We start from the raw sequence: 24,833 nt of genomic DNA on the forward strand, positions 1-24,833 counted from the left end.
ACAGCACACACACACACATCTTTCTCTCTTTGTCCCCCTCCTCTCCGTTAATGAGTCCCTAGTGGGTTCTATGCTAAAAAGCCGTCTTCAGACGCCATTACAGCCAGGATGGCTTCAAAGAGCCTCAACGTTACATTAGCATGACAGGGGCTACCTGCAGTGATAGCATGAGACATTAGCCTACTGTGCTATTACTAATGGGATGTGTTTGAATTTCTACATAGCCGTGGGTGACTGATTCTGTCTGGACACAGTCTAGATTCAGTTCATATGCAAGATATGAAATAGTGAGTTTATGTGAGGTAGGACCCTCCTGTAGTGTACTTTCTCTCAAAAATGCACATGTGGTTGACTCTGCAGTATACGGATCACGTGTTGGCTTGTGCAGGTCACAGATGGGGATCGAGATTACTGGACTGCTCATTTGCTTGAAGTATACATGGCTATAAACGTGCTTCTGCATTGCTTGCTGTTTGAGATATCAGCGGATGTACGAAGGGCTATATAAATACATTTGATTTGATTTGAAATGCTAACAGGGAATGTATCATTAATCTATTCACGAATAAGTTCACATCACTTTTTAAAATGCACATTTAGATGACTGTAAGTTGKCCTGGATGAGTGCTAAGTGACTAAAATATGGATGTGAAATGTATTTACAGTAAGTGCTTCGCCAGTTAGTGGTTAGTTAGTCAAATCATATGCTGTATTCAAGGGCCACTCGGTGGTAGCTGCCGCTCAGGTCTCTGTCAGGCCCCGATGAGGCTGTGTGGAACGGGTAGGGATGGGGCAGGAGGGACTTACGTCCTGGGGACCCTGGCAGCTGTCTGACCCACGAGGGCACTGACCACCCCAGCCTGGCACGGGAACCTAGCAGGACTCGTCAGTCACAGGACCACAGAGTCCCACACCACCCAGGACATCACCACCAGATTCTTTCTCATATCAGGAAAACAGAGATGCCAATCTTCATTTGATAACCTTGTCTTCAACTTACTTTTTTTGTAGAATAGAGAGAGRACAAAAAAGGAAACAAGTTTAAAGTGTTTATGCTCACGTGCACAAGTACGGTGAAATGCCTTTTTGTCTTGTTCTTTCCCAAACAAATCAATACCAGTTAATATCAGACTCCCACACTACTGGTCAAAAATAAAAGCTTTTTGCAAGGACATCATCATGTCAGCTATCTCCAACCAAATGATACAGATATAGGATCCTAATTTGAGCCAGTTTGCTACAACAGGAAAATAATCCTGCAGCAACAGAACATGTGGATTATAATTAATGGACATTCTTGTAGGGGTTGATGCATTTTTCATAAGGGACAATTTCTAATTGGAAATCACAAACTTCAGAAGCCTTTTTAAACCTCATATACAAATGTTTTACATTCCATGCATTGCAGGAAAATTCTGCTGGAACAGGGTGATCAAATTAAGATCCTACATTTGTACAACAGCCAATTACCTTGTTTGTGTGGCCTACTGGTGAGAGGAGAGCAGGAGGAGATGCTGTATGACTGTCATTGACTGGAGGCCCAGGGAGCGCGCCGGGTCTCGTCTTTGACCTGCTACGCTCATCACGAAAACAAGTCAACGCCTCGCATCTAATTAGCTAGCTCCTCGTAAAGGCTCGACCTTGAATCCACACTGCAAAAATATCTCTTAAAGTGCACACACACACACACACGCCATTATTACATGAGAGGACGGAAGCTTTTTCCCCCCCTTTTTTTATAAACATTTATCAAAGAAGTAAAGTTTGGGGAGAGAGAAAGATTAATATGGGGCAAAAGCAAGCCAGCAAAAAAACGATACTAGTTAATGAGTTTTGCGGCATCCGGTGAGTCCGCGGCTCACACCGGCTTGCTAATTACGCTCGGCAGACGAACAGAGAGCGAGGGAGAGTCCGTGGAAGACAAAGGCGATGAGCAGTCGTCCACCAAGCAAGAGGAAACAAAAGAGCTGCATGGACAAACAACACATTCTAATCCACATGGAGACACCCGGGGAGGAGGTGGACTACTCAGTGTTCACTTCCTGGGTTGTGTGTTCTCTTTCACACCCCCACGCTAATATATCAGCCATATGAGATGTACACACAGGAAGGATGAGATGTACGTGCAGTTTGAATGAGACGTACACCCAGAGCCGATGAGACGTACAGTGTGATAGGGAGTGAACCTGACAAAGAGCTCTCTATTAGCCTTGGAACATGTGATATAAACAAGTACCAGGAAATGTTGTTTTGTAAGAGGGTCGGTGAGTGGGAGTCAGGAGATAATTTAATCAAACTTTTCTTGACTTCACGTTGTTAAAGCTCTTTAGCTGGGTAAACAAACACGCTGACTGACACGTAAACATCCCACCTCCCAGTGAGCTCAACACTGCTACACTGCCCCCTGCTGGTGAGGAGGACAGCTGTGGAAATGCACCCTGTTGTTCAGTGGAACTGACAAAGGCCCTGTTTGTCTCTCCTTCTTTAAGTCCCCATCGCCTGCAGAGAATCCACACGCTGCGTCCCACGCCTCAGTGGCCACACAACAGCACATAAACAGAAGACAATCAGGCCGACTTTCAAGTGTGACTTTCAACAGAATGAATCCTGCCTGCGTTGTTGCCCTCCCTCGCCAATTTGGGAGGAAATATGCTTTCGGCAGGGTTTAAATGAAACTTGCCCTCGTACGGAGATATTCCGGCCTTGTGTCGGCAAGTGTGTATATCCAGTTTTCATCATGCAAGGTACAGATATCAATCCCCTAGTCCCTCTAGTTTGCTGCCTGGAATCTGCATGCATACAGTGCTTTCATGTCAAATGAGCGGATTTAATCTCCACGAATTAGATAAATTAAGTCAATTGAGCTCATGTATTTTGTATTGTGTGTTTAGGTAATTGAAATCATGCTCCCTGAACATATTGCCGACGTATGACAACACACAAACCTTTTGTTTGTGTGTGTGTGTGTGTGTGTGTCTGTCTCTGTGTTTAAAGGAATCCTGGCTATTTTATTAATGCCAGGACAACAGAATGTGTGACTGCATGACTACACCGACCCTCCTCTCCTCTCCCGCTCTGTCTCGTGTTCTCCTCTTCCAGCTGATTTTCCATGCGGAAAAGTCCCGTAGCCCCGTCTGCATTCCATTCCAACTAAGCCAGCATCATCTGATTCCAATTAGTGTAATTATAGCAACGGGGGATGTGGGGGCGTTACGCTGCCTGCACACTGTAGGCAGACAGCAGGAGCATAGCAGCTAGCATACAGCAGTCACACAAGGCCACACCACTGGCAACAACAACGACGGCGGCAACACAACAACTGCATGAAATGCCACAGCAACAACTGCAAGTTCTGCGACGTCCGTGGGCCYTAGCAGGATTGGTGCAGGGACAACAGGAAAGGCACATGACAGGGTGTGGTGAAAAAGTAGGCTATGTGCGTTGATCCTTTAACCCTTTTATCGTTGTGTTGGATCTTGTAAATGAGCAAAGCCTCGTCTGATGTCATAACACTGTGACACAATCCCTCTTGCCTTCTGCCAGTTGAAATGCTAAACGGTTAAGGTACTGTATAAGGGTTAAGGTTAGGTAAGGGTTATGGTTATGCTTAAGGTAAGGGTAATTTGCTAGCAACGCCATCGCCCGACCAGTTATCAAAACAACTCTTCCTCTGTATAAGAGAACAGAGTTGAGCGTTCCTCAGCTAGGGTAGGGTTTAAGGTAGAGATGTCCCAAGGATCCTCAAAAGCACTAACCCTGCTGCCCTGGTGCGAGTCACGGTGCTGTCCCAGCCCAGTGCCCACGAAGAGATGCTGGGSACCAGGATGCCAACCTTTACTGTACTACCGGGTAAAGCATGTTGATGTTTTTTAGAATGAATCATGTTCTGGAGGCAGCCTCCCAGGTCCTAAACACTGCTGGGTTTAATTTACCCCATTCTAACTCTCATTATCCCAGTCAAGAGATGTATACTGTCTCTCTTCCAGGCAAATCAAAGAAGAATATTCTAGAAGTGTTTTACAAGTCTTCACGGGGGGCTGAAACATTACAAATCCCCATTTGCTGTGTTTTTGCGCAGCAGCATAATAGGACTGGTTTTCTCCACACGTCGTGGAGATGAAAGGCTCATTCAAGTGCTTACTTCAAACAGCAGGCCTTGTTAATAATGCACACACACTTGAATTAAAACCTCATTAGATGATGCCATGATAAAGGATGGATGAGTTCCCATTTTCTAACAAATGCTTATTTACTAAAGAATTTATAGACTGTATGTGTGGAGTAAGTGAAAGTATTATATGATATGTAAACAGTGGTATGTCAAATCACATTTAATTTGTCACATGCGCCAAATACAACAGCTGTGTCACGGGTGTGATGTGGGGTGGGCATTCTATGTTTTGTATTTCTTTGTGTTTGGCCGAGTGTGGTTCCCAATCAGAGGCAGCTGTCTATTGTTGTCTATGATTGGGAATCATACTTAGGTAGCCTTTTTTCCCACCTATGTRGTGGGATCTTGTTTTTGTACAGCTCTTGTAGCCTARGGAACGGTARGTTCGTTTTGGTTTCACTTTGTTATTTTGTTGCTGGTTCTCATTTAAATAAATATGATGACCACAAATTACGCTGCGCCTTGGTCTCCTTCAAACAACGCACGTTACAAGGCGTAGACCTTACAGTGAAATGCTTACTTACAAGCCCTTAACCAACAATGCAGTTAAATAAAAAATACCAATTTATTTTTTATTTTTTAAATAACAAATAATTAAAGAGCAGTAGTAAAATAATAATTGGTACAGGGGTACCGGTACAGAGTCAATGTGCGGGGGCACCGGTTAGTCGAGGTGAGGTAATATATACATGTATCTAGAGTTATTCATGCAAATAGTCTGGGTAGCCATTTGATTAGCTGTTCAGGAGTCTTATGGCTTGGGAGTCGAAGCTGTTTAGAAGCCTCTTGGACCTAGACTTGGCGCTCTGGAACCGCTTGCCGTGCGGTAGCAGAGAGAATAGTCATATGACTAGGGTGGCAGTAGTCTTTGACAAAGTTTAGGGCCTTCCACTGACACACTTCCCTGGACGGCAGGAAGCTTGGCCCCAGTGATGTACTGGGCCGTACGCACTACCCGCTGGTGTGTCTTGCGGTCGGAGGCCGAGCAGTTGCCATACCAGGCAGTGATGCAACCAGTCAGGATGCTCTCGATAGTGCAGCTGTAGAACCTTTTGAGGATCTGAGGACCTATGCCAAATCTTTTCAGTCTCCTGGGGGGGGAATAGGTTTTGTTGTGCCCTCTTCACGACTGTCTTGGTGTGCTTGGGCCATCATGTGCATCAACAAAGTTATGTGGAGGCTTGAGATTACATTTTCAGTGTAGTCGGTTCAATTTTGTGTCTGGTGGATCGATTAGAACCTTAGATGAAACCGTAGGTAACTCATAACTCATTCAATGCCAATACTGATTGGTGTCATTGCCCTATGTAGGGTGCTGTCTTTCGGATGGGACATTAAACGGGTGTCCTGACTGTCTGTGTTCACTAAAGATCCTATAGCAATTATTGTAAAAGTAGTGGTGTTAACCCCAGTGTCCTTCATACCTTCATGGCCACCTAATCATCACCAGCTTCCAATTGGCTCATTTGTCCCCCCTCCTTTCCCATGTAACTATTCCCCAAGTCGTTGCTGTAAATGAGAACGTCCTTTCAGTCAACTTACCTGGTAAAATAAATAAGAAATAAAACACTCAAATTTGTGGAGTGTATGTGCAATTCAAAATATGAGTCATTCACTCTTCAAGAAAATTGTAAAGTGTTGCTAAAGTGCGTATCATCACAATGAAATGGGCACATGATGGGTGCAATCTTACACTTGAGTCGCTCCACTCTCCTCCTTGATCCGTGACCTCAGTTCAAGTTGACCTCACTTAGAGGGCGTCCCTCCCATCCCTCCATGCATCCTCCACTGAGGACCAGAGMTCCCTAACTCTTGTCTTTTACACACACTGTGATCTGGACGTTCACCACAGGAGGTTGGTGGCCCCTTAATCGGGGAGGACGGGCTCGTGGTAATGGCTGGAGGGGAATGAGTGGAATGGTATCAAACACATCAAACCCGTGGTTTCCACGTGTTTGACGCCATTCCATTTGTTCCGTTCCAGCCACTGTTTTCCCTCCCCTCACTATTATCCTCCTGTCTTGTCTCCCATCTCCGTCATGACTGATAACGTTTGTCTAGACGCTTTATTGTTGCAATGTTGCAGGGCCGCTTAACGAGAGCCGTTCTTTCATGCACGTGTCTCCCTCCCGCTCTCTCGCACACACACACACACACACACACACACACACACACACAATCGCAGCAAGCTGTTGTTGAGACATGGGGAGACACAAGGGCAGGTTGTTAGTCTCTTCGTCGACTCAGTGTATCATCAGCGTCCGCGACAAAACACATTATCTACCTCCTCCAGCCTCGAAACAGGACCTCTCCTCTCACAGGCCATTTAGATGCTAATTAGACTGTTACAAGCAGCCGTCCGGCCCCTCAACACAGGTCATCTGGTGCTAATGAGCCAATGAGACACTACAGTCATACAGCAACAATGATATCCTGTCGGTCTGGCTCTGTCTGAAGGTAAGTGGCGCTTTGAGGTTGACACAGGGAAATTGCAAATAGGTGTTAGTTTTGTCTATTCGGTATGTTGTTATCACAATTTGTACAGATATGATTGACTCTTATTCCGTCATCGGTCTTGGGTCTGTGTTGACGGTTACGACCATCCACTTTGGAACAAGCGTTTTAATTAATACTTTTAAGTGCTATCCTCTGGGTCCACATTGTACATTTTGTTGTAGGACTTTTACCCAAATACATTCGATTCCAAATATTATTATAACTATGAAAAGAGAAAAACAAATAGTTTTGTAAATGTCATAGTTTCTACATACATTACTTTTGACAATCAACCTGCCATATGTCAAGTGATATTGTGATGCATTCTGACCTGTCAGTGTGCATCCCCAAGACTTCTGTATTGCTTTTGTTTGTGTTTGTGCCGCAAAAATAAATACATTTTCAATATGTAMTTCAATATCTCAGGGCCTCGGTCACGCCTCATTCTCCTGTGCTCTTGTGTCATCGCTGGATATTGATGTGGCGGCGTGAAGTGTGCTATTTCAGTTCTGTTCCATTAGATGTATGATGTTTGTGTCGCGGTAAAGGCTTTATGTGCCAATCTCGGTGTTGCCTGTGAGTGTCGACACATTAGGGGGAAAACAAATGAAGCTTTAACTTGGCTTAGTTATTCTACGTGTGTTTGTGAAACGGGCATACGGCGYATGTTATTAGCTTGGCGGTGTAGAATTCTAAAGCGAGGATTGCGTTTCACCTTCATTTGGAGAGCAGGTGATGGAACGAAAGAGAGAGAACGTTTGTGATTGACGATGGTGTGGCGTCCAAAATTGCTCATTGTTGATTTCATGTTGTATAACTAATAGTAGGGGGCCCAACAGTGAGTACGGCCCAGTACATCACTGTGGCCAAGCTTCCTGCCATCCTTGACCTAGATACTAGGCGGTGTCAGAGGAAAGCCCCAAAAATTGTCAYAGACTCCAGTCACCCAAGTCGTAGACTGTTTAACTCAGCTACCGCACTGCAAGCGGGATCGGAGTGCCAAGTCTAGGACCAAAAAGCCCCTTAGGAGCTTGTACCCCCAAGCCATAAGATGGCTGAACATTTCATCAAATGGCCACCGGACTATTTACATTGACACCCCCACCCCCTCCATTTGTTTTGTACACTGCTGCTACTCGCTGTTTATTATCTATGCATAGTCACTTCACCTCTACCTACATGTACAAATTACCTCGACCAACCGGTACCCCTGCACACTGACTCGGTACCGGTACCTCCTGTATATAGCCTCGTTATTGTTATTTTATTATGGTACTTTATATAATTTTTTAAAACTTTTGTTTATTTGTTAAATATTTTCTTAACTCTTTCTTGAACTGCATTGTTGGTTAAGGGCTTGTTAGTAAGCATTTCAACACTTGTTGTATTCGGCGCATGTGACAAAATAAAGTTTGATTTGATTTAATATGTCAGCTCAGGTGATGCAAGTACAGTGGTTAAACGTCACCTTTTTTTTCTTTCTTTTTTTTCCTAATGAGACCATGTTGCAGAATAACCTCTTTCTGTGTGTCCTTTATTAAAAAATACATATTGGTAGCAGAAGTACCCCTTGTGTGTATGTTTGAGTGTCCATGCATGTGTGTGTGTGTATGCGTTATCGAATAAGTTTGCCTTTCAGTAAACAGTGAAGATCCCTGACCCAGAGAGTCTTGGGGTCCACATTCTTAACATAGCCATGTGCTGGCAGACCGGCCAGCAGAGGGGTCTTACAGACAAACGCTTTGAAGTCACGCTAATGTTCGTGGCTCATTTGACTTATCCACAGTGGAGACAGCACACATGGGGACTTTAAGAGCCTCGGACCCCATCCGGCGCTGCTCCACGGGTCATGTGCAGTAAAGCGCTGGAAGCGCCATAAAAACACATACCCAGAACACTAAAGGGGCCAACGAAGCTGGACACACATCCCTTTGGGGGTTTGTCAGGACAGGGTCACCCCGTTTGTAGTTCATGGGGTCCTTGTGACCCTGAGAACCACCTCGTTGGAAAACTTCAGACGCTGGAATACATTTGAGTCATTTAGTAGACACGCTTATACAGAGCGACTTARGTAATTAGGGTTAAGTGCCTTGCTCAATGGCACATCGGCAGATTTTTCACCTAGTCGGCTCAGGGATTTGAACCAGCGACATTTGGGTTACTSGCCCAACGCTCTTAACCGCTAGGCTGCCTGCGGTGTTTTCTACCAAGTCCAGAGGCTAAACTAACAAGGCTCACTGTGAGGAGTCATTCATTATGCTACCTCAGCAAGAACTACTGCCTTTTTTAATACAATTCCATAGAAAATAACTTCAGGCCTGTAGTCTATTGAGGCCACAGTGGGCCTTGCCACGGTTGTTTCATAAGTGGTATTTTTTTTATTTGACCAAAGGTCATTTCAATAGCATCAAATATCGAATGTGGTGTCTTGAAAACAGGAAAGATTTTGTAGTCGTTTGATACTCAAGGAAACAGAGCATCTCAATCTTCCCTGATCTATGAGATTAAATAGTTATTTATGTGCTTAAATATGAAATAGGACAGAGAAGTGTAGGGCGTGAGATGTGACTTAAATTTTGCAGGTGGGAAGAGAGGGGGAGGTTTGACGTCTTAGTGCTATGATATGCATGTCTTAATGAGGCCCACAGAATTATACCTACGGAGGAGCAGATTCTATGGAGGAACTTTGAATGTCTTTGAACTTCAGAGAGTTGGCTTAACGTCGGACCAGCTAGCTAGCTAACAAGCTTGTGTGTGCAGAGCGGCGCCAGAAGTAAAATAAAATAAAAAATCTTACCAATGTGAAACGTGATAACTATATTATCCTTAGCTAGCATTGAAAAGGTTAATGTAATAAAAAAAAATATCTCAAATTTCTGAATCATGCTTGTAAATGGCAGGTTGCCTACACACGCACACACACTGGCAAAGATTTTCAGCTGGCAGGCAGACACTGGAATGATTTTCTGAGTGACATAGTGAGGGCTTAGCATTGGCACTTTAGCGTTTTTCTGTGGGACTGGGGGAAAAAAACAGTACCACTTGCTGTGTGGAAGCAGAGAGAAGAGTCTATGGCTCGGGTGGTTGGAGTCTTTAACGATTTTTCCAGGCCTTCCTTTCTGATATAGAGGGCCTGGATCGCAGGGAGCTCGGTCCCAGACCCCACCCTCRGTAGGGTCACTTTACTTCGCGGTTCTGAGTCTGTTCCTCGAAAATGTCATTATTTTCCGGGTTTTCGGTTCTGTTCCCTGAGACGGTTCAAACCCTTGCCGAGAACTGGAATGCATGGATCATATAGTCAACATAGGAAAAGACACACCACCCCAATCTCTACGACTTTGTTGAAGATGAGGCTTTCTGAGCTGGATAGAAGGGATGGTGAGATGGAGGCGGAAAGTGAGAAGTACAATTTGAGCTGGCCAGGTTATCTAGGCCGAGACAGGTCCCCCTCTCTTGAGTGAATCATCTATAATTTACAGCCGTGTCTCCTGACGGCGCGATGCAGGGGAGAGGTGCCCTCCTGGTCAACACAGGAATCAAACACCAAGTAGCAACACGCCCTAAACGAATCTAAACGAATGACCACCCACCAAATGATGTCAACAAACAGGAATTCAATCTCCCAAAAAATGATATCATGAATGATGCATTAGGGCTGAGAATGAGAAAATGCATTTACCATGAACACAATGAGCTGTTGTAGCAACACCGTCATGGGGGGAAATACTGTAAACACATGATGTCAATGGGGGAGAGATTAGGGATGTTATTCAATCTTGGGAGATGAGGAAACATCCTGATTGTGGACCAACCTGGGATTTGATCAAAAAAGGTATTTTGTCTGCCTGTTTAAGTCCTTGCTGTGTGTCTGTGCTTAAGGAAGAGGGGCGAGGCCATCCAGCACCCGGCGCCCATCTTCTTCCATGTTAATAATGCATTTTTGATATGAGCTCCACATGAAATTTTAATCTCTGGAATATTAGCTCACCGAGGGAGATACAAAATCTAATCAGTGGCCGTGATTAAGCGCGGGTGAAGCACATATTGACCCATTTAAATTCACATTAACCCGTCGTCAAAATGTTTGAGGCGTGGTACTGATGGCTGCTGGGATTGAGAGGTGTTATGTCTGTTTTGCTGGGATAAGGTCTGATCTTCTCCCACGTTACATGTCTGTGTAAAGGAGACAAGGAGAGCGGGAGGAGGGAGAGAGAGGTAGCAAGTCTTTATAGGTTCGCTTCATCTGGTGAATAGTTGTCATGCTGCTAATGTAACGGTTCATGTATAGATCGAGATGTGTTTAAATGTATCTTCAATGTTCACATTAAACAAGATTGCAAACGATATGGGATTTCTTGTTAGCCATTCCATTTTTCCCCCAGATATTGCTAGCCGTTATTGAGACACGTTGCAGGTCCTCGGTGTTTGTACGTGTGTGTGTGTACGTTTGCTTTTCGTCACTTACATTCAGCACAACCGCATGGCACGCCGTGGCACATTCCAACACCCTATTTGCCATCCAAACTCTCTCTGCCCAATAAATATTTCACCTCCTCAACCCAGGATGGTAACCCAGCCCAGCCCACCTCCCGCCTGGATGATGCCTCTTAGCCTAAAACAACCCTTGCTGCCTGGCTGGCGGGCTGACGGCGTGTGGAAACCCTTAATAATGCATCACCACCTCTTGTTCCCTTGCATGGCATCTAACATCTTCGGCAGATTAGGATTAAGCAATAAGGCCCGGGGGGGTTTATAATATAGATAGTAGTACCAGCTACCTATTTTCCCCTAAGTGGCAGTAAACCATATCCAAATGCATTTGGAGGAGGACGGTGCTGTGGTGGGCTAAACTCAACTGAGCACCTTGGTGCCTCGGAGGGGGTGGTCGGACACCCTCAGCTGTCACTGACATAGATTGTTGCGCTCACAGGAAGGGAAAGAGCACTAGGTCGGAATGAATCAGATGTATTAGACTACACTCCGTAGCAACGCCTGCTCATTTTAGGATAGGGCTGTTTTGTGGCAGAGTGGAGTCGTGGATTTGTCCTGGCTGGCTGTGGCTAAATGAAAATGAACTGTCATTGTGGTGAACGAAAAGGTGCAGCTTTTTACTCTGGTAAATGGTCAGTTGCAGACTGCGTCCGGATGTGATTACATGACATTACATTGACATACTGGCACGAGCAGTTGAATGGATCGATTGTGTTGTGTGTCAGATAGGCGGAAAGGAAAGAAAGAAAGAAGGGGTGAAAAGGAAGGAAAGAATACTTTTGTGTACTGCCTCGTTATTAGTGTGTTATAGTCTTACAGTTATGGCTTAATATCAGGCAGGCAGTTTAGGTGCTGTTTGTTTGTAATGTGCAGTAATTCAAAAGGAAATGGCCGCCTTGGGGACAGCACAAATGTTCTGCCTCTCATCTCTTTGTTTCTAATAGAAAGCATGAATTTAGAATGTGGATTTTGTCAGCCCCCTAGTGTGGAGCATAAGGACCTCACACATTGCTCTCTCTCTCTCGCTCTCTCTCTCTCTCTCTCTCTCTCTCTCGCTCTCTCTCGCTCTCTTTCGCTCTCGCTCTCTCTTTCTCTCGTGCTGTACTCAGGGACTATGTGAGAGAGAGTGTATGTGTGAGCTATATTTATGCAACTGTTCTGTGTAATTATGCATGTGCGTGCATGCCTGAGTGTGTGTGTGTGTGTGTGTGTGTGTGTGTGTGTGTGTGTGTGTGTGTGTGTGTGTGTGTGTGTGTGTGTGTGTGTGTGTGTGTGTGGTGTGTGTGGTGTGTGTGTGTGTGTGTGTGTGTGTTTGAGGGGTGAATCTGTACTCTCCCATAATTCTACAGCACCTTTTTAAGACCTAAATCTCCTCACACACACTTGTCTATGTGGCTGTCGAGAGAGGGGACGGTGCAGCGGACAGACAGAGGGAAGAGTGGCGGCTGGGACGTGTTTGACAACAAACCCTTCAAAGGCGGGTGGCTTGATCCCAACGTTTGGGGGTCTGGGATGGGGCTGGGAGGGGGTTTGGGGGGAGGCCTGTCGCTGGGAGCAGAAGGGGGCTCATGAAAGAGTCTGTCTGACTGACAGCTCTTTGTTCCGCCGCCTTTTTGTCTCCGGCTCCTTCTGACTCCTGACAAATTTAACCCGGGGCTGCTTTTGATCTGAGGGGATGTATTCGTTCACTTTCTCCAGTCTCCCCATTTGCTTCTCTCTTTCTCCCCTGTCTCCCTCTCTATGTCATTTCCCACCTGGTTGGTGGAGCTTTTAAACAGGCACCACAGACCTGGGGTTCCACAATACGCACTTAGAACTAGAGGTCGACCGATTATGATTTTTCAATGCCGATACCGATTATTGGAGGACCAACAAAAGCCGATAAAAAAAAAAAAAACAATACTGAATGAACACTTTTATTTTAACCTAATATAATACATCAATCAAGTCAATTTAGCTTCAAATAAATAATGAAACATGTTCAATTTGGTTTAAATAATGCAAAAACAAAGTGTTGGAGAAGAAAGTGCCAGCAATATGTGCCATGTAAAAAAGCTAACGTGAAAATATGAAAGCTGGTGGTTCCTTTTAACATGAGTCTTCAATATTCCCAGGTAAGAAGTTTTAGGTTGAGGTTATTATAGGAATTATAGGATTATTTCTCTCTATACCATTTGTATTTCATATACCTTTGACTATTGGATGTTCTTATAGGCACTTTAGTATTGCCAGTGTAACAGTATAGCTTCCGTCCCTTTCCTTGCCCCTACCTGGGCTCGAACCAGGAACACATCGACAACAGCCACCCTCGAATCGTTACCCATCGCTCCACAAAAGCCGCGGCCCTTGCAGAGCAAGGGGAACAACTACTCCAAGTCTCAGAGCGAGTGACGTTTGAAACGCTATTAGCACGCACCCCGCTAACTAGCTAGCCTTTTCACATCGGTTACACCAGCCTAATCTCGGGAGTTGATAGACTTGAAGTCATAAACAGCGCAATGCTTGAAGCATTGCGAAGAGCTGCTGGCAAACGCACGAAAGTGCTGTTTGAATGAATGCTTACGAACCTGCTGCTCCCTACCACCGCTCAGTCAGACTGCTCTATCAAATCATAGACTTAATTATAACATAATAACACACAGAAATACGAGCCTTAGGTCATTAATATGGTCAAATCCGGAAACTATCATTAAGAAAATAAAACGTTTATTCTTTCAGTGAAATACGGAACCGTTCCGTATTTTATCTAACAGGTGGCATCCAAAAGTCTAAATATTCCTGTTACGTAAAATTCTGGCAAATTAGTTCGCAACGAGCCAGGCAGCCCAACTGTTGCATATACCCTGACTCTGCGTGCCATGAACGCAAGAGAAGTGACACAATTTCCCTAGTTTAATATTGCCTGCTAACATGAATTTCTTTTAACTAAATATGCAGGTTTAAAAATATATACTTCTGTGTATTGATTTTAAGAAAGGCATTGATGTTTATAGTTAGGTACATTCGTGCAACGATTATGCTTTTTTCGCAAATGCGCTTTTGTTAAATCATCCCCCGTTTGGCGAAGTTGGCTGTCTTTGTTAGGAAGAAATAGTCTTCACAGTTCGCAACGAGCCAGGCGGCCCAAACTGCTGCATATACCCGACTCTGTTGCACAGAACGCAAGAGAAGTGACACAATTTCCCTAGTAAAATAAATTAATGTTACCAGGCAATATTAACTAAATATGCAGGTTTAAAAATATATACTTGTGTATTATTATTATGATGATTATGATTTTAAGAAAGGCGTTGATGTTTATGGTTAGGTACACATTGGTGCAACGACAGTGCTTTTTTCGCGAATGCGCTTTTAAATAACCGTTTGGCGAAGTAGGCTATGATTCAATGATAATTAACAGGCACGGCATCGATTATATGCAACGCAGGACAAGCTAGATAAACTAGTAATATCATCAACCATGTGTAGTTAACTAGTGATTATGTTAAGATTGATTTGTTTTTTATAAGAATCCTTTAATGCTAGCTAGCACCTTACCGTGGCTCCTTGCTGCACTCGCATAACAGGTAGTCAGCCTGCCACGCAGTCTCCTCGTGGAGTGCAATGTTATTGGCCATGATCGGTGTCCAAAAATGCCAATTACCGATTGTTATGAAAACTTGAAATCGGCCCTAATTAATTGGCCATCCGATTAATCGGTCGACCTCTACTTGAACCCATTCTACTCTAGCTTTCCAGCTTTCTCTCTGGCGACACATGTGAGAAAACATAAACATGTACACACAAACACAACTGTTTTGTGCCTAATAGCCTTCCCCAGACCATAAAAACTGAAACAACCTCCTCCAGCCACCAGCCATGTTGGCCCCCTCCTGTGGCTCGGGGGGGGGGGGGAGTTCATCCAATCTCCTTGTCTCCCTACCTGGGAACCTGAGCTCTCTTACCACCCTGAAGAGAAGAAACAGCCACCGCACTGAGGACGAATCAGAGAGCCTGTAGAGCCAATTACCCAGCATGCTCTAACCTCTCTCTCTGAACAAGAGGGGGAGGGGTGGAGAGGTAGGGCAGTCAGAGCACCGGTGTAGTGTCAAATACACTGCCCCAGTCAAGACGCACGTCTGTCTGTCTCTTCTCACTTTTATCATTTCAATGAATACAACCTGGATGGCCTGGAGGCAGATCGTGAGCGCTGTTAATGGCTTTATCCTTAAGGACTCCGCAAAGGCAACAAGGGCTTTCTTTTATGTCAGTTCAGAGCTCATCCCCTCTCCTCTCTCTCTCTCTCTCTCTCTCTCTCTCTCTCTCTCTCTCTCTCTCTCTTCTCTCTCTCTTCTCTCTCTCTCTCTCTCCTCTCTCTCTCTCTCTCTCTCTCTCTCTCTTTCTCTCAACCCCCTTCCTCTTTTCCTTCCCTCTCTCTCGTTCTCTCATTCTCTCCCCCCTGTCTCTCGTTCCTCTCCCTCCCCTACAACGAGGTAATATTCATTGAAATTATACTGAGGTAAACAGAGCAGCCCGTTAATATGACAGAGACTGTCGGTTCGGGCGCTGCGTGCCATCCGCCAGGGGAAGTGATACGGGGCACCGTCATCCTCCTGGTGGCAAGGTGGAGGAATTATCCCCATCAAAGAGCCCCTACAGCCTGCAGGCGTCCCATTAACCTTCCACAGCACAGCTCAATGGCAAGGAGACATTTGCCAAGGCCCCTAGCAACGCACACACACACACACACACACCTAGACATGCAAGCACACACCCACTCACACTCATCCCGTTGTACATGCAGACATTTGCTGATACATAGACGGAAACACACTTAGACAACATACACACACACACACACACATTCACCTCAATTACTCTTTCATTTATGGCGCGACAGTGAGCATATGCAAAATTAAATCTCCTGGCGGAATGGGGCCGGCCCACTCACCTTGCGTCAAAACGCACTCATTCCAATCCTCCCTCCAACCTTTTCATCTGGAAGGAAAGGCAACAGCGGGGTATTAATGGGTGTGTGAGGCGGAATGCCATCAAAGCGGAAATTTAGTGAGACGTCCGAGTGTAAAAGAGCTCCACATGTTAATCCCTCCGCAAACGCTAGGCCCCGCCCGTCAACACACACACACACACACACACACACACACACACACACACACAACACACCCACACACACACACACACACCACACACACACACACACAACAGTACTTTCGCTAGGCCCTACTCATTGGCTGAACCATTTTGATATGAGCCAATGCATGTCTAACTATGTGAACCAGTTTCTGCCTTAATATTGAATTTAGAATTTATCTGACATAGTTCTGAATACTGGCCCTCTGGAAATCAATGGGCTGTAATGGAATACAATTGTATATAAGTAAGTTTTAATTAAGAGTTGTAGCCCTTTCTGCACTACCTCATGCTACCTACATTAAGCTGTACCCCCCCAGTAACTCATGAATACACTGGAAATAATGTAAAACATACTTTAGCATGGACCCCTTACAAAAAAAGATTGCCGTTTTGAAACTGCAGTAAGCGTGCAGTAACTGCAGTTGACCTGTGGTATTTTGGACGAACTAATTGCAGAATAACTGCAGTGTACTGCAGTTGAACTGCAGTTACACTGAAAAATTACTGGAAAAAAAAGAAAACGGTATTATTTTGGATGCAGTATTTGCAGCATACTGCAGTTGTAATGCACTCTGACTGCAATCTATTTTTGTACGGGACAGAATGGTGTTAAACCACCAAAACAACAAGGTCTTGTTATTTTCCCTGAAATCTGCTAATTGAGTTCCTGGTTAGAAGAAGACCAATGTTTTCCTGTTTTTTCAGCATGGGTTTTAATCAGATCCTCCATGTCCTGTTCGATAAGACACTTAATTAATCAGAGAAAGGACCGACAGTCGGACGGAAACAGGACGGCCGAGATACTTCCCCTGCTCTCTATCGATAACGAAAAAAGCGGGAGGAAGCAAATAGAGAGAGAACAAAGCAAAAAGAGCGGGGGGGGAAGACAAACGAGAGAGGGAAGAAGCAAAAAGAGAGAGGGAAGAAGCACTGAGTAGAAAATAAGAAGTGCCCAAGGCTTAGTCACAGTTTGTTCCCTCTACCTCTGAAAGAGGCCATTTTAAAGGGGTCATGTCTGTTGATGTCTAGGTCGGGTTTTGTCATTCCTCTCTGTGGCTAAAGTGAAGTACCATGTTTAGGTGTTAGCCCCCTCAGGGTTGTTAGCCTCCTAGCCTGCTAGCAGCACAGCACTGCTTGCTCTCATTAAGGGAATGGGAAGAGGCTGCTGGTGAAGTGGATTCCTTGGCTGGTCATTCTTCTCTGTGGCTAAAGTGAAGTATCATGTCTAGGTGTTAGCCCTCAGGGCTGCTAGCTAACCTGTTTGCCTGCTAGCTGTACCACAGCACACCTTGCTCCCATTCAGGAGAATAGAAGACGCTTGCTGTTAAAATGTAAGCCTTGCCATGGCTGCTTGTACTCAAGTGTGGCCCTGAGTACGGCGGGCTAAAGGGTGTGATGAGATGTGCTGGTGGTTGTCCAGACTGGCCGTATTGGAGAGACGCAGCTGGCCCGCTGCCACCCTCCCTGGCTCTGCCCCCTCCAGGTGTGCCCCCACTAGCTAGCTAGAACCCCCGGGCGCTACAGACCCACATTAGTGTACACTTACACACTCACTGGTGTACAAATACACACATTGGTATCCAGAAACACACAGACAAACAGACAATAAAAGGCCACTAAAATGTGAAGTTTTGTCACACAACACAATGCCACAGATGTCTCAAGTTTTGAGGGGGCGTGCAATTGGCATGTTGACTGCATGAATGTCCACCAGAGCGGTAGCCAGAGAATTGAATGTTCATTTCTCTACGATAAGCCACCTCCAACGTTGTTTTAGAGAATTTGGCAGTACGTCCAACCGGCCTCAACCGCAGACCACATGTATGGCGTTGTATTGGGCGAGCGGTTTGCTGATGTCAACATTGTGAACAGTGTGCCTCGTGATGGCGGTGGGGTTATGGTATGGGCAGACATAAGCTACGGACGATGAACACAATTGTATTTTATCGATGGCGATTTCAATTTCAATGCACAAAGACACCTTGATTAGATCCTGAGGCCCATTGTCGTGCCATTCATCCGCCGCCATCACCTCATGTTTCAGCATGATAATGCACAGCCCCGTGTTACAAGGATCTGTACACAATTCCTGGAAGCTGAAAATGTTCAGTTTTCAGTTCTTCCACGGCCTGCATACTCACCAGACATGTCACCCATTGAGCATGTCTGGGATGCTCTGGATGGACGTGCACGACAGCATGTTCCAGTTCCCGACAATATCCAGCGACCACACACAGCCATTGAAGAGTGAGACAACATTCCACAATCAACAGCCTGATCAACTCGATGCGAAGGAGATGTGTCATGCTGCATGAGGCAAACGGTGGTCACACCAGATATGGACTGGTTTTCTGATCCACACCCCTACCTTTTTTTTTAAAGGTATCTGTGACTAACAGATGCATATCTGTATTCCCAGTCATGTGAAATCCGTAGACTATTTAAAGCATAACTGATACATCATTTCTAACACACGTTCTCTCTGTTTACTGTGCATCTGTCTTTGTGTATCGTTCTGAAACCAAATTGCCCAATGTTGGGACAGTAAAGCTCTCTGAATCTAAATCTGAATCTCTCTCCCGCTCCACAGCAACAGGAGCAGGACCCCACCAACCTGTACATCTCCAACCTGCCGGTGTCCATGGATGAGCAGGAGCTGGAGAACATGCTGAAGCCTTTCGGTCACGTCATCTCCACGCGCATCCTGAGGGACGCCAACGGGGTCAGCAGAGGGGTCGGCTTTGCCAGGTATGCTTGCTGGCACTGGTGTAAAGTACTTAAGTAAAAAATACTTTCAAGTACTAGTTAAGTCGTATTTTTGGGGGTATCTGTACTTTATTTTTTATATTTTTTTGACTACTTTTACTTCACTACATTCCTTAAGAAAATATTGTACTTTTTACTCCATACATTTTCCTTGACACCCAAAAGTACTCGTTACATTTTGAACTGCTTAGCAGGACAGGAAAATTGTCAAATTCCGCACATCAACAGAACATCCCTACAGCCTCTGATCTGGCGGACTCACTAAACCAAAATGCTTTGTTTGTAAAGGATGTCTGAGTGTTGGAGTGTTGGAGTGTGCTGTGTGCTGTGTGCTGTGTGTGTGTGTGTGTGTGTGTGTGTGTGTGTGTGTGTGTGTGTGTGTGTGTGTGTGTTGTGTGTGTGTGTGTGTGTGTGTGTGTGTGTGTGGTGTGTGCCGTGGCTATCCGTTAATAAATTAAAAAACAAGAAATGGTGCCATCTGGTTTGCTTAACATAAGGAATTTGAAATGATTTTTACTTTTACTTTTGATACTAAAGTATATTTTAAACGAAATACTTTTACACTTTTACTCAAGTAGAATTTTACTGGGTGACTTTTACTTTTTCTTGAGTCGTTTTTCTATTAAGGTGTCTTTACTTTTCTCAAGTATGATAATTGGGTACTTTTCCACCATCGCTTGCTGGAAACACACACTACAGATTCTGTAGTGCCTGAAGAGTGTGTGTGTGTGTTTGGTGGGGGGTGCATATGTGTGGAGGAGAAGTGCGTGTATGTGTGCGTGTGTGTGTGGGGGGGGGAGTGTGTGTTTGGGGTGGGGGTGCATATGTGTGGAGGAGAGGTGCGTGTATGTGTGCGTGTGTGTGTGGGCGGGGGGAGTGTGTGTTTGGGGGGGGGGGTTCCGTGAGATGTTGACACTTGTGTCTGATAGCATTATGCTATTTGTTTAGGCTCTATTTTCCTCCTGTAAAATGAGACTTTACCCTCCTACCCCTTCAAAGTCATGCACGTCCTCCTCATCCTCCACACTGCTCTCATTTCTCTCCCCACAACACAACACTCCCGGCTTGTTTACCCAGAGGAAGGTGTTCATGAGAACAACAACACCATCTTGCAGAGATTTCTCTTAATCAGCCCGTGCTGCAGTCCCCTCCGATTCCCCACTCTATTACAGTGGGTTACAGAAGGATTGACAGGCAGACTCCTGCAGATCAATACACACACACACACACACACACACCAACACAACAGCTCGGCGCAGGCTAACACACTCCACCTGTTCAAGTAGGGCTGAGTGGGGAAGTAATATGATGGGGAAGGAGAGAGAGGAGAAGGGGAAGAGGTGAAGGGAAGAGAGGCGTGGAAGGGAGAGGCAAAAATAGAGAGATGCTTAGGGATACTGTTGAGGAAAAAAAGAACAGAGGGATGGGCGGAGAAAGTCCATAGAGCAGGAGAGAAGAACGAGGGAGTGAGCAAGAGAGCATGAAAGAGAGATGGAAAGGCAGAAGGAGAGAGCGAGAGAGACAAGGGTGCATCCAAAATGGCACCCTATGCCCTATATAGTGCATATATTCCCTGGGCTCTGCTCAAAAGCAATTCACTACACCTGCATTGCTTGCTGTTTGGGGTTTTAGGCTGGGTTTCTGTACAGCACTTTGAGATATCAGCTGATGTATGAAGGGCTATATAAATACATTTGATTTGATTTGACTACATAGGGAATAGGGTACCGTCCATTTGAGCTTGAAACAATCAGATGTTGAAACAGAGGGCCCCAGCCTCTAGTCCACAGATGTTGAGGGACAGAGGGGCATTAGAGAGAGTAAACCTTGCTAAGTGTTTCTGCACTCCTCCATTACACCGTTATCAGAGCCCATTACTGGGGGCCTCACAGCTAATCACTGTGGACATGATCACCTGATGTCATTAACCATCGGGCCTCCCTGCCTCACAGAGAGCAGAGAAGAGAGGATGGGTGGCTGCCAGGGGTTCGTCAGACCTGAGAGAGCAGGAGGGAGGGATGAGGGAGATGGAAGGGTAGAACAGAAGGAGAGAGAGAGAGAGGGAGAACAGGTTGTAACAGAGGGAGGAGATGTGTATAGTGAGAGAGCACGAGAGTGAGTCTGTATATAGACATAATAATACATTTGAAATGTCTTTATTATTTTGGAAATGTTGTGAGTGTAATGTTCACTGTTCATTTTTTAAATAGTTTAATACACTTTTGTTTATGATCTATTTCACATACTTTGGCAATGTAAACATGTGTTTCCCCTGCCATTAAAGCCCCTTGAATTGATTTGAAATTGAATTGAGAGAGAAAGAGAGAGAGAATTGAAATTTAATTGAGAGAGAGGTAAAGACTAGTTGTCATCCTGAATGGGTCTGATCCAACTGCTCACAAGGAGAGATACATTTGACCAGTTACAAATCAACCCCTAGTTCCACGCGTGACAGAAGTGAATTATTCTGCCCTATGCAGACGCTCTCCTCTGGGACCCCTCTACCGTTGGGAATAGCAGGAGGGAAGGAGGGAGGGTCTGAACTGAGAGTGTGTGTAATTGTGTGTGTGTGTGTCTGGGGCGCGTGCGCCCCATTAGATCACTGGCAGCAGCGGTGGGTGAATGTGTGCAGGGTAGGCCATTCAAGGCCACTCATTGTGAAAAGGGCTCCGTTGACTCACCCTGCCACAATGAGACACAGGGACCTGACCCACTTACACCACAGGTCCCACTGCCAGAAAGCAAAACGGGGAGGGAGGGATGGAGGGAGAGGGAGAGGGAGGGCAACAGGGATGACAACAGATGAGACAGAAAGACCGGGTGAGAAATATTGGGTCGAAAATAGGCAAGGGGAGGAAAAGGGAGGAAATGGATAGATGAGAGAAAGAGATGGATGAGTCATGAGGGAAAAGATAGAGGGTCAAGAAGAGCAGTATGGGGGGGGGGGGAAGGGGGAGGGAAAGAAAAGGAAAGAGAAGGATGAAACAGAAGAAGAGATGTGCGAGGGAGTAAAACAGAAAGTAAAGAAGGCAGGATGATAGATAGAGGGGATGGATAATCTAGTAAGTGATACAGAGTGAAAGAGAGAGACATCACAGACCCCTTGCTGGTACGTACGTATTTAGTTGATCAGTGGTCTGCGTTGGGAGGGAGGGAGGCGAGGGAGGCGAGGGTTTAATATGATACTACTCTGTTCTCTGTAAATGAGATGAGTCACAGTCACACTGTGTGACTCCACTCCCTTAGTAACTCCACCGCACTCGCTCTTCCTGTTCCATGACACACAGACAGTCAACGCTCTCTCCAGTCTCTCATATCCTATTAGTGCTCACTCCACTCTCTTCCTCATTTAGCCCAGGAGAATTTGGATATCACTGTGACTCAAGGGTGTACATCCTCAATTTGCCGCCTCGTAAAATGACTCAGCCACAATACCGTAGGCACTCGGCCAAGGGGAACAATAGGTGTTGTCATAGGGCCTCGATATCTACAATTGGATCAACAGAGAAAATGTCCCATGCATACTCAAAGGTACTGCATGTATGGAAATGTCATGCTTTCGGTATTCATCGTGTGTAAAGAGTCGTATTCTGCCGAGGCACTTCAGTAGATATGAAAGGACCGTTGGAGGTTTTACATGGCACGTTTTAAGTATTCGTTCATGTGGTAATGTAATATTCCCACTTGTATTCATCCTTTTGTCGCAGGATGGAGTCGACGGAGAAATGTGACGTTGTGATACAGCATTTCAACGGGAAATACCTGAAAACCCCGCCAGGCATTCCAGGTAAGAAGACTTCCCTCTCTGCTTNCCCCCACCTCCGAAACCCTCCGTCCGTCCTGATTCAATTATGTAAATTGCACCGTCCCAACTTCCCCCTCCTTGGGAGATTGTCGCCAATCGCATTTGTGACACGGTGACGTGAGCGTTCGTCGCTAGCTCTCGCCTCCCGTTCAAAAAGGGCCTCCCCCGGCTGTCCGCCGACTGTTCAACTCAGGAGCTTCGAGGGCCGACTGTTCAACTCAGGAGCTTCGAGGGCAGCCAAAGCGCTCTTAATGTTCACATTGCGGGCTTCTCTGCTGCTCGGAAATCGACTTAAGAGCTGCCTTCCCTGCAGCCAAACTTCCAAGAGAGAGAGAGAGAGGGGGAGTTGGAGAGGCAGAGGGAATAAAAGAACGGGCTTCCTCAGCAGTTTTTTAGGCCAGGTGGAGTGTTGCACTAAGACCCCTGTTCATTTCAATAGGGACCAGAGGGCAGAAGAGTTTCTGCGGAGGCCTCACCGGGCCCGCTGATGGTTTTACTGGGATCCACAGGGACAGAGCACGGACTGCCCTTAGAATATAGTCCCTTACAGTATAGTCACCATAGAGACATGTTTGAAATTGCCCATACAATCACTCAGCCCACTGCATAGGCTATCCCACTTGCCATTAAAGGCAGGGGCGTAGATGAGGCTGGGATGTAATGGGAAACCTTTAAAGTGTTAATATCACACTGACCTTCCCCTTTAAATGTCCCTTCCCAGGTGCTTGGGACTATTATGGTTTATAGATTCTAAGGAAAGGTGCCAACGGACAAGATTTTTCAGCGATCAGCTAGAAATGAGTCTTTCTATAGTGCCTTCAGAAAGTATTCATACCCTTTTACTTATTCCACATTTTGTTGTGTTACAGCCTGAATTCAAAATTGATTGAATATATTTTCTTCTACACACAATACCCCATAATGACAAAGTGAAAATATTTTTTTTGAAATGTTAGCAAATGTATGGAAAATGAAATTCAGAAACATTTATTTTAAATAAGTATTCACACCTCTTAGTCAATACATATTAGAATCACCTTTGGCAGCGATTACAGCTGTGAGTCTTTCTGGGTAAGTCTCTAAGAGCTTTGCACACCTGGATTGTACAACATTTTCACGTTATTCTTTTTAAAATGCTTCAAGCTCTGTCAAGTTGGTTGTTGGTCATTGCTAGACAGCCATTTTCAAGTCTTGCCATAGATTTTCAAGCTGATTTATGTCAGAACTGTAACTAGGCCACTCAGGAACATTCAATGTCATCTTGGTAAGAAACTATATTTGGCCTTGTGTTTTCGGTTATTGTCCTGCTGAAAGATGAATGTATCATCCAGTGCATGTTGGAAAGCAGACTGAACCTGGTTTTCCTCTAGGATTTTGCCTGTGCTTAGCTCTATTCCGTTCCTTGTTATCTTAAAAAACGACCTAGTCCTTGCTGATGACAATCATACCCATAACATGATCCAGCCACCACCATGCTTGAAAATAATAATATTATTATTTTAAAAAATGGCATGTTTGAAAATATATAGAGTGGTAGTCAGTGATGTTTTGTGTTGGATTTGCCCCAAACATAATATTTTCTATTCTGGGCATAAAGTTAATTTCTTTTCCACATTTTTGCAGTTTTACTTGAGTGCCTTATTGCAAACAGTATGCATGTTTTGGAATATTTTGTTCTGTACAAACTTCTTTCTTTTCCCTCTGTCATTTAGGTTAGTATTATGGAGTAACTACAGTGTTGTTGATCCAGCTTCAGCTTTTTCCTATCACAGCCATTAAACTCTATAACTGTTTTAAAGTCACCATTGGCCTCATGGTGAAATCCCTGAGCCATGTCCTTCTTTAACCTGTCTCATCTCCTTCATCTACGCTGATTGAAGTGGATTTAACAAGTGACATCAATAAGGGATCATATCTTTCACCTGGATTCACCTGGTCAGTCTATGTCATGGAAAGAGCAGGTGTTCTTAA

At 45.1% G+C, this 24,833-nt stretch overlaps 1 protein-coding gene across 1 annotated transcript in view; it reads left to right on the forward strand.

Moving 5' to 3' along the window:
• Positions 1-24,833, forward strand: part of LOC111955888 (RNA-binding motif, single-stranded-interacting protein 3) — a 282,350-nt gene that overhangs the window by 170,990 nt on the left and 86,527 nt on the right. Inside the window, exons 6-7 of the mRNA XM_070436361.1 lie at positions 18,882-19,039; positions 22,765-22,844. Of these exons, the coding sequence (XP_070292462.1) occupies positions 18,882-19,039; positions 22,765-22,844 (238 nt within the window). The remainder of the gene's footprint in view (positions 1-18,881; positions 19,040-22,764; positions 22,845-24,833) is intronic.

This window comes from Salvelinus sp. IW2-2015, linkage group LG31 (assembly GCF_002910315.2).
Source record: "Salvelinus sp. IW2-2015 linkage group LG31, ASM291031v2, whole genome shotgun sequence".
NCBI classification, from domain to species: domain Eukaryota; kingdom Metazoa; phylum Chordata; class Actinopteri; order Salmoniformes; family Salmonidae; genus Salvelinus; species Salvelinus sp. IW2-2015.